Source organism: Martes martes (genome assembly GCF_963455335.1).
Source record: "Martes martes genome assembly, chromosome: 3".
Taxonomy (NCBI): Eukaryota; Metazoa; Chordata; class Mammalia; order Carnivora; family Mustelidae; genus Martes; species Martes martes.
The window spans coordinates 138,079,608-138,094,760 of record NC_137890.1 but is presented as its reverse complement, the minus strand read 5'-3'; the positions used below and the strand labels follow the sequence as shown (position 1 = coordinate 138,094,760).

General features: G+C 34.3%; 1 protein-coding gene across 8 annotated transcripts in view; it reads left to right on the top strand.

Moving 5' to 3' along the window:
- SLC4A10 (solute carrier family 4 member 10) overlaps nt 1-15,153 on the top strand; it is a gene marked incomplete at both ends in the record, with an annotated part of 302,735 nt that overhangs the window by 148,899 nt on the left and 138,683 nt on the right. For all 8 annotated transcript variants that reach the window (XM_080799605.1, XM_080799609.1, XM_080799604.1 and 5 more), the window contains 2 exons: nt 4,608-4,746; nt 13,057-13,217. In XM_080799605.1, coding sequence (XP_080655731.1) covers nt 4,608-4,746; nt 13,057-13,217 — 300 coding nt within the window. The remainder of the gene's footprint in view (nt 1-4,607; nt 4,747-13,056; nt 13,218-15,153) is intronic.

Here is a 15,153-nt window from a genome sequence, read left to right as displayed (position 1 = left end):
TATGTAAATGCAGATTTCCCAGTTCACGTCTGTCATTGTACTTGTTATGAAAAATCTATTTCTCAACATAATTGTTGACTCTTCTCCAGAAAGTGCCTAAAAAATAGAGAACTTTGAAACAGAGCCGACAGGTGAATATTTTCATTCATTGTTAGGAAAAATGTACTTAAGAACCTGGTATTAATATGTAATTATAACAATATAAGTAACAAATCTAATAATGAAAAGATGAAACTTTGCTAGGGAATTTGCTTCTTTGCAATTACGATTCTATTAGGGGTTTTCTTCTGGTAGTTTGGTTTTCTTAACTAACCATTTATGAAAATATTGTCTTATTCCAAATGGAAACAGCTTATTTATTTCTTTCTGATTGTAAAATAATACATAATTCTCTGGACTTCCAGTGCTATTGAACATTAGACTAGCCAAATCCTGTACTTCTTACTCAGTTCTATCATTGATTTTATAGCATCTGATTAGCTTCTTGTCCTTTTGAAATTCTTTCCAAACATGGCCCCTGTTTTGCTGCTGCCTCCATCACCTCTACAATCTGTAAGGACAGAGATTTTTTTTTCCCTGTTTACATCAGTCTAATTCACTGCCTAGAATAGTCCCTGGCCTATGAAGGTACTCATTAAATATTTAATATATGGATCCTTTTACAAATCTGTCTATTCCTTTTCTGATTCTTTTGTTAACTCCTCTTCCTTCTCCCAAATCTTAAAGCTGATTATTTCCCCAATGTTGAGTTTTTTTTCTCTCCCCACTTCTTCATTTTTGAGCCCTCATGCATTATAATCATATGACTTCTCTAAATGCCAACCACATCACTGACCCTGTCATCTTTTCCAGAGTGAAATCTCCAGCTTTCCTGTGACTATCTTTATATGTTTGTCCCAAAGTCACCTCAAATTTAGCATATCTAAAAGTTATCTTTTGAGTTCTCAGTCTGTAATAGTGGTTCTCATTCTGACAACCCTTTTCTTTCTTCAATTTTTTTTTTTTTGAGAAATAACTGACATACATCACTGCGTAGGTTTAAGGAGTACAGCAGGATGGTTTGATTTACATATGTTGTGAAATGATGACCACGATAGGTTAGTCAACATCCACCCTCCATTATCTCATATAGATACAATAAAAAGAAAAGAGGGAAAAAATTCTCCTTGTGATAAGAACTCATAAGATGTACTCTGCTAACAGCTTTCCTATATATCATACAGCAGTGTCAGCTGTGGTCATCATGTTTACATTACATGCCTGGTACTTATTCATCTTATAACTGGAAATTTATACCTTTCGACCACCTTCCCATTCTCACAGCCCCCACCCACTGCCCTTGGTAACCACAAATCTCTTTTTCTATGAGTTTGGTGGGGGCTCGTGTGTGTGTGTGTGTGTGTGTGTGTGTGTGTGTGTGTGTATTTGTTTGTTTGTTTTGATTCTATAGATAAGTGAGATCATATAGTATTTCTCTTTGTCTGTCTGACTTACTTCACTTAGCATAAGGCTTTCAAGTTCCATCCATGTTATAACTCTATTTTAATCAATGGCATTATTATTTTCTCATTCTCCCTACTTCAAATTCTAAATCTATTTTGACAGCCCTATATTTTCATTTTAACCATCACCAGTACCACTGGCATTAGCATCAATCATCATCAGTAATACTTATATAATGCTTTATAATCTGAAAAGTATTTTTGCATCCATAACTTTCTGTCTTGGAACTTGTTCCTATCTTTTTCCAAGAGACTAATTTTTGACTATTTAAAATATTTGATTTACTATTGTGCAATAAATTTAAAATTACAATCAAGTTAACTGTAACAAGGAGAAGTACAGAGTGCTGTGAATTGGGATAACAGATGCCTAACTTAATTGTTTGCATATGAATGTGCTTATATGTGTGTTTGTATGTGTATTTTGCAAGGCTGATTGGATAGGCTTGCTGAAGTGTATTGCATTGAAGTAGATGCTGAAAGATATACAGAAGAGCTAGAGGAAACAGTGCATACAGTGACCCTGACATGGAAAGGAACATGGTATTTTTAAGAACCCATAAGAAAGCTAATGATCCCTGAATGGAATAACAAGGGAAAGAGTGGCAGAAGATAAGGCTAATGAGATAGGCAGAGTCTAGAGCCTCACTGCAAACATTTATTTATACAGAAAGTATGATGCTATAGTATATTTTATATTAATTGTGTGTTTTTCACTTTTGACTTCTGAAATCCTCTCACTTGTGACTATGATAACCTAATCTTTTAAATAACTGATTAATTGGTTTATTTTCACAAAATATATTTAATATTATAGAATTCCATAATCACTATATGTTTGCTACTGACTTACTCATTCTTTCATGTCTTATTTATTTATTTATTTATCTATTTAAAAAAGATTCTATTTATTGAGTTGATAGGGAGAGTAAGAAAGAGCACAAGAGCAGGGAGAAGCAAAGAAGGAGAGGGACAAGCAGACTCCCTGCTGAGCAGGGAGCCCGACACTGGGTTTGATCCCAGGACCCTGGCATCATGACTTAAGCCAAAGACTGACGCTTAACCAACTGAGCCACCCAAGCACTCCTCTTCTGTGTTTTAAAAAATATTTGAGAATACCAAATGTTTAGTTGGAATAACATTGAGTATATGAGTTTTTCACTATTGATCCTTTCCATTAGTATACATTCATTCATTTATTTAGGTCTACTTTCATATCGTTTAAGAAAGTTTTATAATCTTCATCACAGATATATTGTATAGTTTAAAAAATTTATTCCTAGGGGCGCCTGGGTGGCTCAGTGGGTTAAAGCCTCTGCCTTCAGCTCAGGTCATGATCCCGGGGTCCTGGGATCGAGCCCCGCATCGGGCTCTCTGCTCTGTGGAGAGCCTGCTTCCTCCTCTCTCTCTGCCTGCCTCCCTGCCTACTTGTGATCTCTCTCTCTGTCAAATAAATAAATAAAATCTTAAAAAAAAAATAAAAAATAAAAAATAAAAAATAAAAAATTTATTCCTAGATATCCTTATAGTTTTGCTTCTAAAATAAATGGATTTTTTTCTACTAGGTTTTAAAATAACTTTTACTGTATTATAAGGGTAGAATGAATTTTGTATTTTGTGTCCAGCTACCTAGTAAAGATTTCTAGGTAAACAATCAGATAATCTTTTAAAAATATAAACCAAAGAAGAAATAATGAAGACAAAATCCCCAGGCATCCTTTGTTTTTTTTTTTTAATTCTCAGAAAGCGAATTAAAGAATGGACAAATAAAGTTGGGGATATTTAGAGTAGGGGACAATTGGAAAGGAGATGAAGTTATAGTTACTGGAATGGAGCATACTTGCTGATGTGAATGGAGGTGAATTTAATGATCTTTCAGAACTTTCCCTGGAGTATTCCTCATAAAAGAAAATACCTTGATGTGGCTCTCAAGTTGTGACAAGTGCCTTAAATCTAATTGACCGCTGGCTTGCTTTTCTCTGCTAGGTGACTCATATCACCAGTGCTTTTAACCTTAAGAAGTTTATCAGAAATGCAGGATGTCCTCAGTGCCTTCATCTTCAACACACACACACACAAAACCTATTAACACCTTTGGATGTCTTCCGTACCCTCTTTTCTGTAGCCATCACACAGTGGAATGAGTGAATACCACCTCGTGGGTAGCATGGGCAAGTAGGTTAGATTGGACTAACTGTCGTTGAGTAGTCCTTCTAAAAACAGGGACCCAGTTATCTTAACTGAACTGGAAACCGTAAGGCTAGCCAGCTGGACTGGAAGCCTTGTAGGAAACACAGCCAATCTATATCCCCAAATTATACAGGTCCCCACTTTAGAGCCCCCCAGATTGTGAACAACATGTTCTTTCCAGGAACATCATGCACAACCTTGAGATTGTGTGTCTTGTGTCCAAATCACACATTATTTTGCTCCCAACCAAGAACGTAGTGACTTGTGGCATAGTCATGGTCATAAGAAGTCTTCGAATGTTTAAGCAAACACCAACAGTAGATGATGTAGCATGCAGGTGATTTGGGGTTTGGTTTCCATTCATATAGCATTTTGAAAAAGGCAAAACTATAGCAGTGGAGACCAGATTAGTGGTTGTCAGGGCTTGGTGAAGGGGCAAAGGTGTGACTATAAAAAAGCATTACAAGGGAGTTCATGGTGAATTACATTCAGTATAATTTTAGCCTAAGTGAATTTTATCATAGTCTGTTCTGAATTTTACCATAAAGCATAGGATAGATGATGAGAAAAAAATGTGTATGTATATAAGGGAGATACAGAAATAGTTTCTATGATGAGTGTTATAAATAATCAAAAAATAATCATAACATTTAATATTATTTTTGATACTCTATACATCCTATATTTACATTTTATATAATTATCTCCCAAATTATACTAGACTTCATGTAATGCTAAATTTAGTTCAGTTTTTTTTTTTCTCTGAATTTAGTTTTAATTTCCCAAGTCTACTCTGGATGATTGTCACATTGGTGGGCAGGGAGTTGTGAGTTTGGAGTGGTGTTGAAGTTGGGATGAGGAAATTTTAAGGTTGAAGTCATAGTAATGCATGTTCATGTCTCTCACTTTTTGTAGACACCCCATCACAGCGAGTACAGTTTATTCTTGGAACTGAGGATGATGATGAAGAACACATTCCTCATGACCTTTTCACAGAACTGGATGAGATTTGCTGGCGTGAAGGTGAGGATGCTGAATGGCGAGAAACAGCCAGGTGAGGATTTTTGTTGAAGGGTGAAGGTATAATAAACAGTATTCATGTTATTGGAAAAGAGATTTCTAAAGCCACGATTTTCCAAACATCCATGAGCTTTGATTTCTGAAATTGCTCATCTGGCCTGGGCATATCCTATAATGGGATATGGGTCAGAATGAAATCTGAAGGCAGCAATTATAGTAAATAGTGATGCAGAGCCAGCAACAGCTGCAGGCTGAAAGATAAACAGTAGCATAATTTGTGTGTCATCAGGAAAACAATAGGAATCTACAAGTAATTTATTTCTATCTTTTCAACTGTTGGCCTATGCCCAAACTAGTGATATTATATGATAATCTGAGTGTGGGGCCTTTTTAAAGAAAGGAAAAACATTATAAGAGGCTTTAGGTATAGTCCTGGATTTATTTATGTACTATTTGGTCAGGGTAAAGATATTTTGTAGTGTGTTTCTAGGATATATATACATCTAAACATAGTGTTTTTTTCAAAATAACTTTTCAAAAATTGCATTTCAAAAATTACTTTTCTGTCAACTGTAATTAATATTTCTATACTGCCATGTGATTGATGAATTGCTGTAAAAGAATAATAAGCTAAATTTTACATTTACTTTTCATTCATTCATTCTTGCTTTTTTGCTCATTTATTCAACAAACAATTATGGAATATCTATAATGTGCCAGGTATAAGGGATAGAGAACAACCAAAATCTTAGATTTGACTTTAACAATCTCACAGTTTAATGAGGGATTCAGACAAGTAAACAAAGTTGTAAATACTGTTTAATGAATGCTGTGACACAGTTGTGCACAATGAACTGTGGTCATACCAAGTGTTGTCCTTTAACCACTGCTTCCCAAATTTTAATATGAATATAAATCACCTGGGGTCTTGCTGAAAAGTAGACTCTGTATGCCTCAGGCATGGAATCTCAGATCCTGCATTTCTAATAACCTTCCAGCTGATGCCACTCCAATGTTTTTGGTTTGAGGATCACATTTTATGTAGCAAGGATCTAAACCACAAGGGTAAAGGAGAAGGGATCAAGATAGCTTTCCTAGAGGAGGTGATTCCTGAGCTGGCTCTTGAAGGGTGAGTTGGACTTAGCTAGGAAGAAAAGGTGAAGAGGCATTATTCTAGGTAGAGGAGGTGGGATATGCTTGAACATTTCCATTGACACAGGTTTGATTGATTTGTTAGGTTATCCCTTCCATAGTCACACAGCTCTCAGTGTTAGAAATTCTTTCTGTTGGCCATATTTTTCAGTGGCCCAGGGATTGAACAGTTCTATGAAGGCCACTGTACACTGCTAGATCATACTAAATTTCTGGTTGCATTTAATGATTGCCTTAACTCTACCCAGAGTTAGTGTGAAATTAAATGTTCAGTCATGTAAATAATACTGGCTTAGTTAATTCTTTTGTTTGATAAATTTTGAATAGTCTTTGCAGGTTCCTTTTACTTAAAAAGTACTAGAAATAAATAGAAGAAAATTAAAATATCTGTTACCTACTCCATCTCTGTTAACATTAAAAAAAAATAAAATTAACTGCTAGTATTTAAAATTGCCAAAGTATAGAAAGATTAAAAAAGCAAAAGTATCCTCTACTCTTGTTCACATTACCTCTCTTCAAAGGTAATCACTGTTCTTGTGTCTCTTCTCATAAAAATTTCATACCGAGATCTGCATGAAAATGTATGTCCTTTTAAAATTTATACACTAGGGATTACATGCAACATTCATGCCTCACTTTTTCATTTAATAATATATTTGGACCATTTTCCATTACTATCAGTACAGGGCACTCAATCTTTTTAATAATTGCATTACATTTAACAATATGAATGAACTTTATTTAGCCTCTCTTGATAAGGTTCTAGGTTCTTTTATATGTTTGCTACAAACATTGCTGCAGTGATCATTCATATGTATAATTTTGGTGTTATTTTGTAGGTGTTTAGGTAAGGTGAATTTTTAACAGTAGAACTTATTTACCAATGAGAGCAGGCTTTTAAATTTTTATAGATATTTGCAAAATCATCTTTATAAAATGTTCCAGTAATTCATATTTCTATGAACAGTGTATGAGAGTATTTATTTTCCTCAAACCCTTGTAAGACTAAATCATCAAAATTTTACATTTTTTGCTATTTTTTAAAAAGATTTTATTTATTTATTTGACAGAGATCACAAGTAGGCAGAGAGAGAGGGAGAGGGAGAGGAGGAAGCAGACTCCCCACTGAGCAGAAAGCCCAATGCTGGCCTTGATCCCAGTATGCTGGGATCATGACCTGAGCCGAAGGCAGAGGCTTTAACCCACTTAGCCACCCAGGTGCCCCCATTTTTTGCTAATTTTATAGAGGAAAAATAAATCTTATTTTTCAAAATTATTGGTAAGATTGAACATCTTTCCAAAAATATGCTCTAATTTTTTTTCCTGTGAACTAAGTGTTCCTTTCCTTTACCTATTTTATGTCAAATCATTTTCTATATTCGCCTTTTTTAATATTTTAAATTAGTGATATGTTGTTCTGTCTGAATTCCCCTTTTTAGTGAATAAAAAATCATGTTAGTTAATCATTTATTTTCTAAAGGTTTCTATTATAATACATTAAATACAGAACCAAATTTGAAGTAGTTTTTATGACTTGGTAGATTTTAACTATCTGTTCTGTTTTTTTTCTCCCAACTATTTCAAAACTAGTGCTTTGGACTTTTTTATGTATATAATCTGAATGCTCATCTTTTTTATTTGGTGACAGAAGAATAATGTATGATAATCTTCACCGATTAGCATTATGACTTTTACTCTCTCATAACTAAAGAATAATTGATAAGGAACTTAAAGTGCAAACCTCCCTATTTAAGGCTGGAAGCATCTCTCCTCAACTGATTAGAAGAAATACTGGGTATTCCTGGATGGCCTGAAGAAAGGCTATCTGTTGGGTATGATGACTATGAAGCTCTGGTTAGTTTGAGTCTCTTTATTGCTGAAAGGTACTTTTTGGAAGCATTTCTTTTATATTCCTTTCTTCACTGTCATCCTACATGATAAAACTGAGAAGTACAATTGGAATGTGTATTTTGTCAGGTGTAACTCCTTTATTCTTAAAATGCCTGGTGATTTTTCATCTTCCAGATCAAATAGTGATCTGTTCCTTTTTTTTTTTTTTAAGATTTTATTTATTTATTTGACAGACAGAGATCACAAGTAGGCAGAGAGGCAGGCAGAGGGGCGGGGGAAGCAGGCTCTCCACTGAGCAGAGAGCCGGATGTGGGGCTTGATCCTAGGACCCTGAAATCATGACCAGAGCTGAAGGCAGAGGCGTTACCCATTGAGCCACTCAGGTGCCCCAGTGATCTGTTCCTCTTAAGCAGTAACTTCCTTGTGACTTGCTCACTCTCCTGAAGCTCTATTATGGCAGAACAAGACTAGAATCTACAGCTTTCACTTTATCATAGTTGAACAGGTAGGATTTTATCATGCTCTCATGGATTAACCTGAACAACATGTTTATCCTAAACCACTAAAATGTATTCCCTTTCATTTATACAGAACAGAAGAGTTGATGCAGTTAATTATTAGTATTCTCTAATGTTATTAAATAGGACCTGTGTTCTTAGCCATGCTTCTGGAAGCCTATGCATGGTACAGCTAATTGAGGTTCAAGGAGACATCTGATGAGCAGTCAAAATAGTAACAGACTCGAAGAGGAGGGTGGATGAATTTTGGCTGAGACAGTACGTCAGGGAAGAACAGAGCGTATTTATTGAGGACTTAGAAATGTAGTGAGTTTTAAAGTGGCAGAATTTTATTCTGGTTGCCCTAGTTCATCTAGAAAGACTAATTTTAGTTAATTTAGGGCTCCATCTGATTTTCCAAATGCAATTTAATTCTAATAAATCATTAGCATAACTAGTTGAAGCACTTCTTTCTTTTGATTAGTATTCCAGGGGAGATTAATAATTTTCTACCCTAATAGTAGAAATAAAAAGGATATTTTATCAGCACATTGCACCTGTCACATATCACATCTTGAATAATTCATGCCCACTGTTGTTGCCAAGTAAAACTTAAGCAAAGTTTTAGATTTTGAAGCTAAATTTTTGAATCATAATTATTTAATAAATGTTTGTGAAAGCCAGCTGTTCACTTTTAAAAACCCTAAGAGAAGCCATATGACAAGGGCTAATGAAATCAACACAATTATAATGTCCTGCTTATAAATAACATATAATGTTATTAATAGAAAAGCATGCAAAGATACCACAGCTGTGCAGTTACGAAGACAACATGTTTGACTCACTGTGGTTGCCCTTTAAAAGTCCTACCCACAAACGAGCTCAGAAGAGGCAAAGCTGGGGGTAGCAGTTGGCCTCTGATACATACAAGGTAGTGTCAAAAAAGATTATTGCATCAAAACAATTTTATTGATGCTGTGAAGACATTTGGTATTCAAAATTAGGAAAAATTTAAGTCATCATTAAGATTTTTCCATGAGATGTGAGATGTGAAGATAGTATGGATTAAGAACAGCTAGGGGCACTTGGGTAGCTCAGTGGGTTAAGCACCTGACTTTGGCTCAGGTCATAATCTCAGGAATAGAGCCCTGTGTCTGGCTCCCCTCTCAGCGTGGAGTCGTCTTGGCTCTCTGCCCCGCCCCCACCCCCTCCTCAAGGGCGCATGGGCGTGAGTGCCTGCTCATGCTCTCTCTCTCTCAAATAAATAAGTAAAATCTTTAAAAAAATCTTTTTTTAAGTTTTTTTAAATTTTTATTTTATTTTATTTTTTAATATTTACTTGACAGAGAGAGAGCAGGAACACAAGCAGAGGAGTGGGAGAGGGCGAGGGGGGATTCCCGCTGAACAGGGAGCCCGATGAGGGGCTCGATCCCAGGACCCTGGGATCATGACCCCAGCCGAAGGCAGACGCTTAATGACTGAGCCACCCAGGTGCCCCTTAAAAAAAATCTCTTTAAGGACAGCTAATGTTTCTAGGTTTGGATATATTTCACTTCTCCTTTCCCCTTAAAATAAGCACTTTATGATTACATATGTTATTGTTTGCCCCCACCTTAACCATGTCCCTCCTCCCTCATCTGTAGCCGCAACTCTTTTCTCTTAAGAATCCTTTACTTGGCCCAAGGCTATAATTTTGGATAATATTTTACTTTCTATTTGGGTAGAACCAGAGAATAAAAAATCCTAGAAAAATTAAAAGGAATTAGTAGGAATAGAATAAACAGAAGGAGTTAATTTCTAGGGAGAACATCTATTTCTAATTTGCAGAAGAATTTTATTTTGTAGGTTTTTAATATGAATATTGTAGAAGAGATTATCATCTCTTAATCCTCAAAGAATTCATGAAACACCTATTTTTTTTCATGTTTTTTTTTTTTTGCTGTTTAGTAGAAAGAGATTCCAATGTGTTAATCATGGATGAAAACGGATCCAGACACACTGAGGAAAATCGAATATTCTCAGAGTTTAAATCTGCCCCTCCCTCCTGAAAATGTCATACAATTGGCCTGCAGTTTTGATTTTTTTCATTGTTCATTACGTCTCATTCATGCTTGTGAGACTCTTGCTTGCTTGCTGTTCAAACAAATGTCAGCTGAGTTTATTTGAAAACTGGAATAAATTGCAGCACTTTAGGTCATTAACTGCAATCAGGCATTTTGCAACTGACTGTCTATTCAATGACTACAAATCTTTAAGCAGGATTTGGTGTGTTCCCAGACCCCTTAATTTCTATCTTTGAAACATGAAATGTAATAAGAAGCAGAAAAGAGAGATACACTTATGTATTTGTGTGTGTGTGGGGGGGTGTGTGTGTGTAGAGAGAGAATACGTATAAAGGATATATATATATATGTATATATACATATATATAATTTTTAATATAGTCTTTTAAAAATAATTATTTAAACAGCTTTTATCACTTTTGGCATAATTCTGGAGTTGGCCTAAAACACTGAATCTTGAAATGTTTAGAAACTTGATATTTGTAACTTGTGGGTTTCTTTTTATGGAAAGTATCTTATGCTTCTTCCTATAATATTCATAAAATCTATGGCTGAATCAAACTAGCATCCAAATATTTGGTTATCTTAACTACCAAACTGGAATTCCTGGAGATTCCATTCTTCTTTTCTGAAGGACCAAGCCTCCAATCTGAAGGACATTATACCAAAAGGAGAAAGATACCTTTAGATTTGTTTTTAAAATTTCTTTTCAGAGACACACATAGATCAATGGAATAGAATAGAGAACTGAGAAAGAACAACTCAAGTAGAGCTATTTGATTTTTCACAAAGAGTAAAAGCTATTTAATGGAAAAAGAATTGTCTTTTCATCAATGGTACTTGAACAGTTAGAAATCTATAGGTAAAAAATACTTCGTAGTGTATACAAAATTAATTCAAAATAAATCATAAATCTAAATGTAAAATGTAAAGCTATACAAATTTGAGAGAAAAATAATGGCAAAAGTCCTAGGAGACCTAGAACCTTCATGATGAATTTTTAGACATGATATCAAAAGTACAAACCACAATAGAAAATATTCATAAATTGGATGCCACCAAAATTAAAACCTTTGTCCTGTGAAAGATCCTGTTAAGAGGATAAGAGCAAGCTAATAGACAAGGAGAAAATTTTTACAAATTATGTATCTGACAAGAATATTAATATATAAAAAATGGAAAGAACTCCCACATTTCAACAATATGAAAATAAATCAATTAGAAAAATGAGCAAAAGCATAGTCTGGAAGTGACACACATAATTTCTGCTCACAATTTCTTGTCCAGAACTAGTCAATAATCATATGGTCTCACCCAGTCAAAAGGGAGCCAGGAAGTGGCTATTCTTTACTAGACAGAGAGGGACAACTAGTTGATGAACAGTACTAAGAACCATCACATGCTTTGTGAAGTATTATGGCCCTATCAAGGCCTGAAAATCATTAAGAATCACTAATATGAAAAATTCCCAACCGTATACACAAAAATATTCTGTAAAATTGTCAGCATTGAAGAAATACTGTCAGTAATTTGGGGCTTAAATGTAAGTTTTTTCAACCTTCAAGTGTCTTATAAACTTATGATAGGTATGGGTATTCCCTGTCCATCAACTGTTGGCAGCCATGGTTATTCTTCTTGTTGGTTTCCTTTCCATTTTCTGACAACTTTTTGCTTCCTGAAGAGTGAGGATGGATACATAGATTTCTTTATCTTTCTTGGAACTTTGCACATTAATCATTCTGATTAACACTTTTGGTTAGTTATTTTTGGCTGATCCACTGATTCCCTAATTAGTTACTGTTGGAGTTAGATCATTTGATTACATATAACAATAATATAATAATTTATAGAGATTTGAGTGGTATTGTATAGAGGGATGAAGTTAGAACAAAAATGACTAAGGAGAGGTGAAATGAGGAAAATGGAGGGAAAGGGAGAAAAAGAAATTTAGGCTTTATTTAGGGTTCATTAAAAATGGCGGAATTAAACTGGTCATCTATTAGGATGAGAGAACAAGTCCCTAAAAAATGAAATTTAGTGGTGTGCAAGACAGTGGAATCACTGGTTTCTCTTTATTCCTTCCATTTATCTCAGTTAAACAAACTCAGATATTATTCATTTCACTCTAAGAAGGCAGTGGTCTCTGATTTGGCATCTTGACATCAAGGTTCTTCTGTTCTTAATCTGGGCAGGAAGGCCCAGGGATAGGAGGCTAAGCTCCATTGTCATAGGTTTCTGTAGTCCCTTGGAAATGACTGCAATCACTAGATTTCATCCAAGCAGGCCTAATATGTATTTTTCTTGTAAAATATGCCCCAAATTATACTAGCACCCCTAAAAATCAAATGGAAAAATTATTAAGAGACTCAAATATTCCATTTTAAGACCTCCTACTGAAGAAAAATGAGTATTCTTCCATTTCCTTTTGCATCTTTTTCAATGACCATTTTCCTTCTATGAAGTACATTTTATTAATTCCACAGCAGATTCACTGTGACTACTGAATAAACACTTATATTATTTTTTCAGAGCTCAACAAACTAATAAAAATAACATTTGATTTTCTTTGTCTTCTATACAACTTTCAATGACAAAAAGAACGCTTGTTAAATGAAATTAAAGTGAAATAAACCAAATTACTTGGGCTAGTTTTTACTTTCGAACCCACAAAACCAAGAAGCAATGTGAATATCTTTCTGTTTCTACTTTTTATTCTTGGGACAAAGGATCATTCCATCTACAATGTAATAATCAATGTGCTGATAATATTTATTTGTGTAGGTGGTTGAAGTTTGAAGAAGATGTGGAGGATGGAGGAGAAAGGTGGAGCAAACCCTATGTGGCTACTCTTTCATTGCACAGCTTGTTTGAGCTGAGAAGTTGTATTCTGAATGGAACTGTGTTATTGGACATGCATGCCAACACTTTAGAAGAAATTGCAGGTATATCTTTTTTTCCCTTTTCCTTATAATTATATGTATACCTTTGGAAAATTAATTCTTATAATCAGCATATGAGACCTTAAATATAACTCTCTCCTCCCTTACTTAAGATGGAAGAAGTTGAATCTCAGAGGAATGTGGTCTGACTTGTCAGTGGCAAGTCTAGAACAAGAACCTAGATATCCTGACTCACATTTAATATATATTGTTTTTCACTATCATGCTTAATTAACTGTTTAATTATGAAATAGAAGGGAAAAAACCCATAAAGCTAGAGATGGATTTTTCCAATATTCAAAGGCATGAAATGATTCAAAAAATCCGTAGATAGGGAAAATGTTAATTTAGAACAAAACAGGGAAAGGTATGGCCATTTATTTTAAACTGAATTAAAACTCATGAATTCCAGAGGATGCCAAGCAATGCAGTTGAGATTAGCTTGTAATTTAATATTATGACTAGTCCCTAGGATGAAAGATTTGTATTAGAAGCCTATTATGTCTATATAACACAAGTAGTTATGTTTAGGAAGCATCTTACTGTTACTCTAGAAATAGAGGAAAGAACTCCTGTATCTTTCGATTTGGAAGACAAACACACTTTAGCAAAAACAAAGTAATACAAAAAGAGTTTTGAAAGAGTATAAATGAAATAGATTTTAAAAATAAAAATAAAACAATAACTCAGGCAGTTTTTAAGATTTCTAGTTTGGAAAAAAGAAATAAAAGCAGTTCCATATAGAATTTATTTGTAAAGTAGAAAGACTTAAGGGAGTCTTTAATGTCTAAATTATATTGTAGAAATGGAAAAAACAAACTTCCAAAACTCTGTGAATGTTTTTTTGATTACATCAGTGAAAGAATATTATACAAAAAAATAGATATAATTTAATCTTCAGAATAGTCTCATGAAGTAAGTGTCATTCCCATTTTTCAATAAGAAAATAGAAATTCTGAGACTTTCAGGACCCTTTTTCCATCTAAAGGCCTCTGACTATAAGCTGTGTGTTCCTTATATTACACTACAACCACTGTCTGAAGAAAAAGCATGGCTTGAAGTGGATGTTGCCCACATTTTAATGATAGTTTAATTCCTTTAAAAATTATTTATTTGGTCATTGGAGCTGATAGACATGCATACATTGCAATATTTGTGAAAAGAAAAGTAAGTGTGGAAAGACATGTTGGCCTACAATATTAAGCAAAAACAATCAGAACAGAAAAAAATGATTTCGATAAGCCTTCTTTTCCTTCTTTCCTGGAGTTTCATAGTACATCTATAAAGAGTTTTCCCTTTAAAATACATAACTAGAGTCAAAAAGACCATATGGTTAAGTACAGTATATTTTTCAGAAAAACACAGGGTACAATCATGGATAACACTAACTGAAGACTTAGAGAAAAATGGTTAACTTAGGAATTAGCAAACATCTTGTGAATGCTGGGAAAATAGCTATCCAATGTAATTTCTTAGCTTTACATTATGGGGTCCTGCTGATAGCCCATAACATTTTTGTGTTTTAATTAGGAACCAAATGACATTTTCATGGTCCTTTGCAGTTTAGGAAACTCTTTGTAGTAATTCTCCATTATCTTTTTGATACTCAAAACAAAATTGGGGCTTAGTATTATGATTATTTATCTTACTTCATAAATGGAGAAATGAGATGCAGGAGGTTGCCCAAAATAAGGAGTTTATTTATGTCAGTGATGGCATTACCTTTGAAAATGGATTAATCCAAACAACTTTTGGACTGGTTATATCTAATGAGACTGTCAGATTCCTCAACCTGCCAAAATTAACCTAAGAAAACACCCTTCATTACTTAAAGCATGTATATTCTAATGCTTTCGTGAGAAATTTACTTCTACCAGAAAATCTCCCATGAATTTGACAGAAACTCTGTTCATCTTATCACCTTCGATCAGTTTTTTGG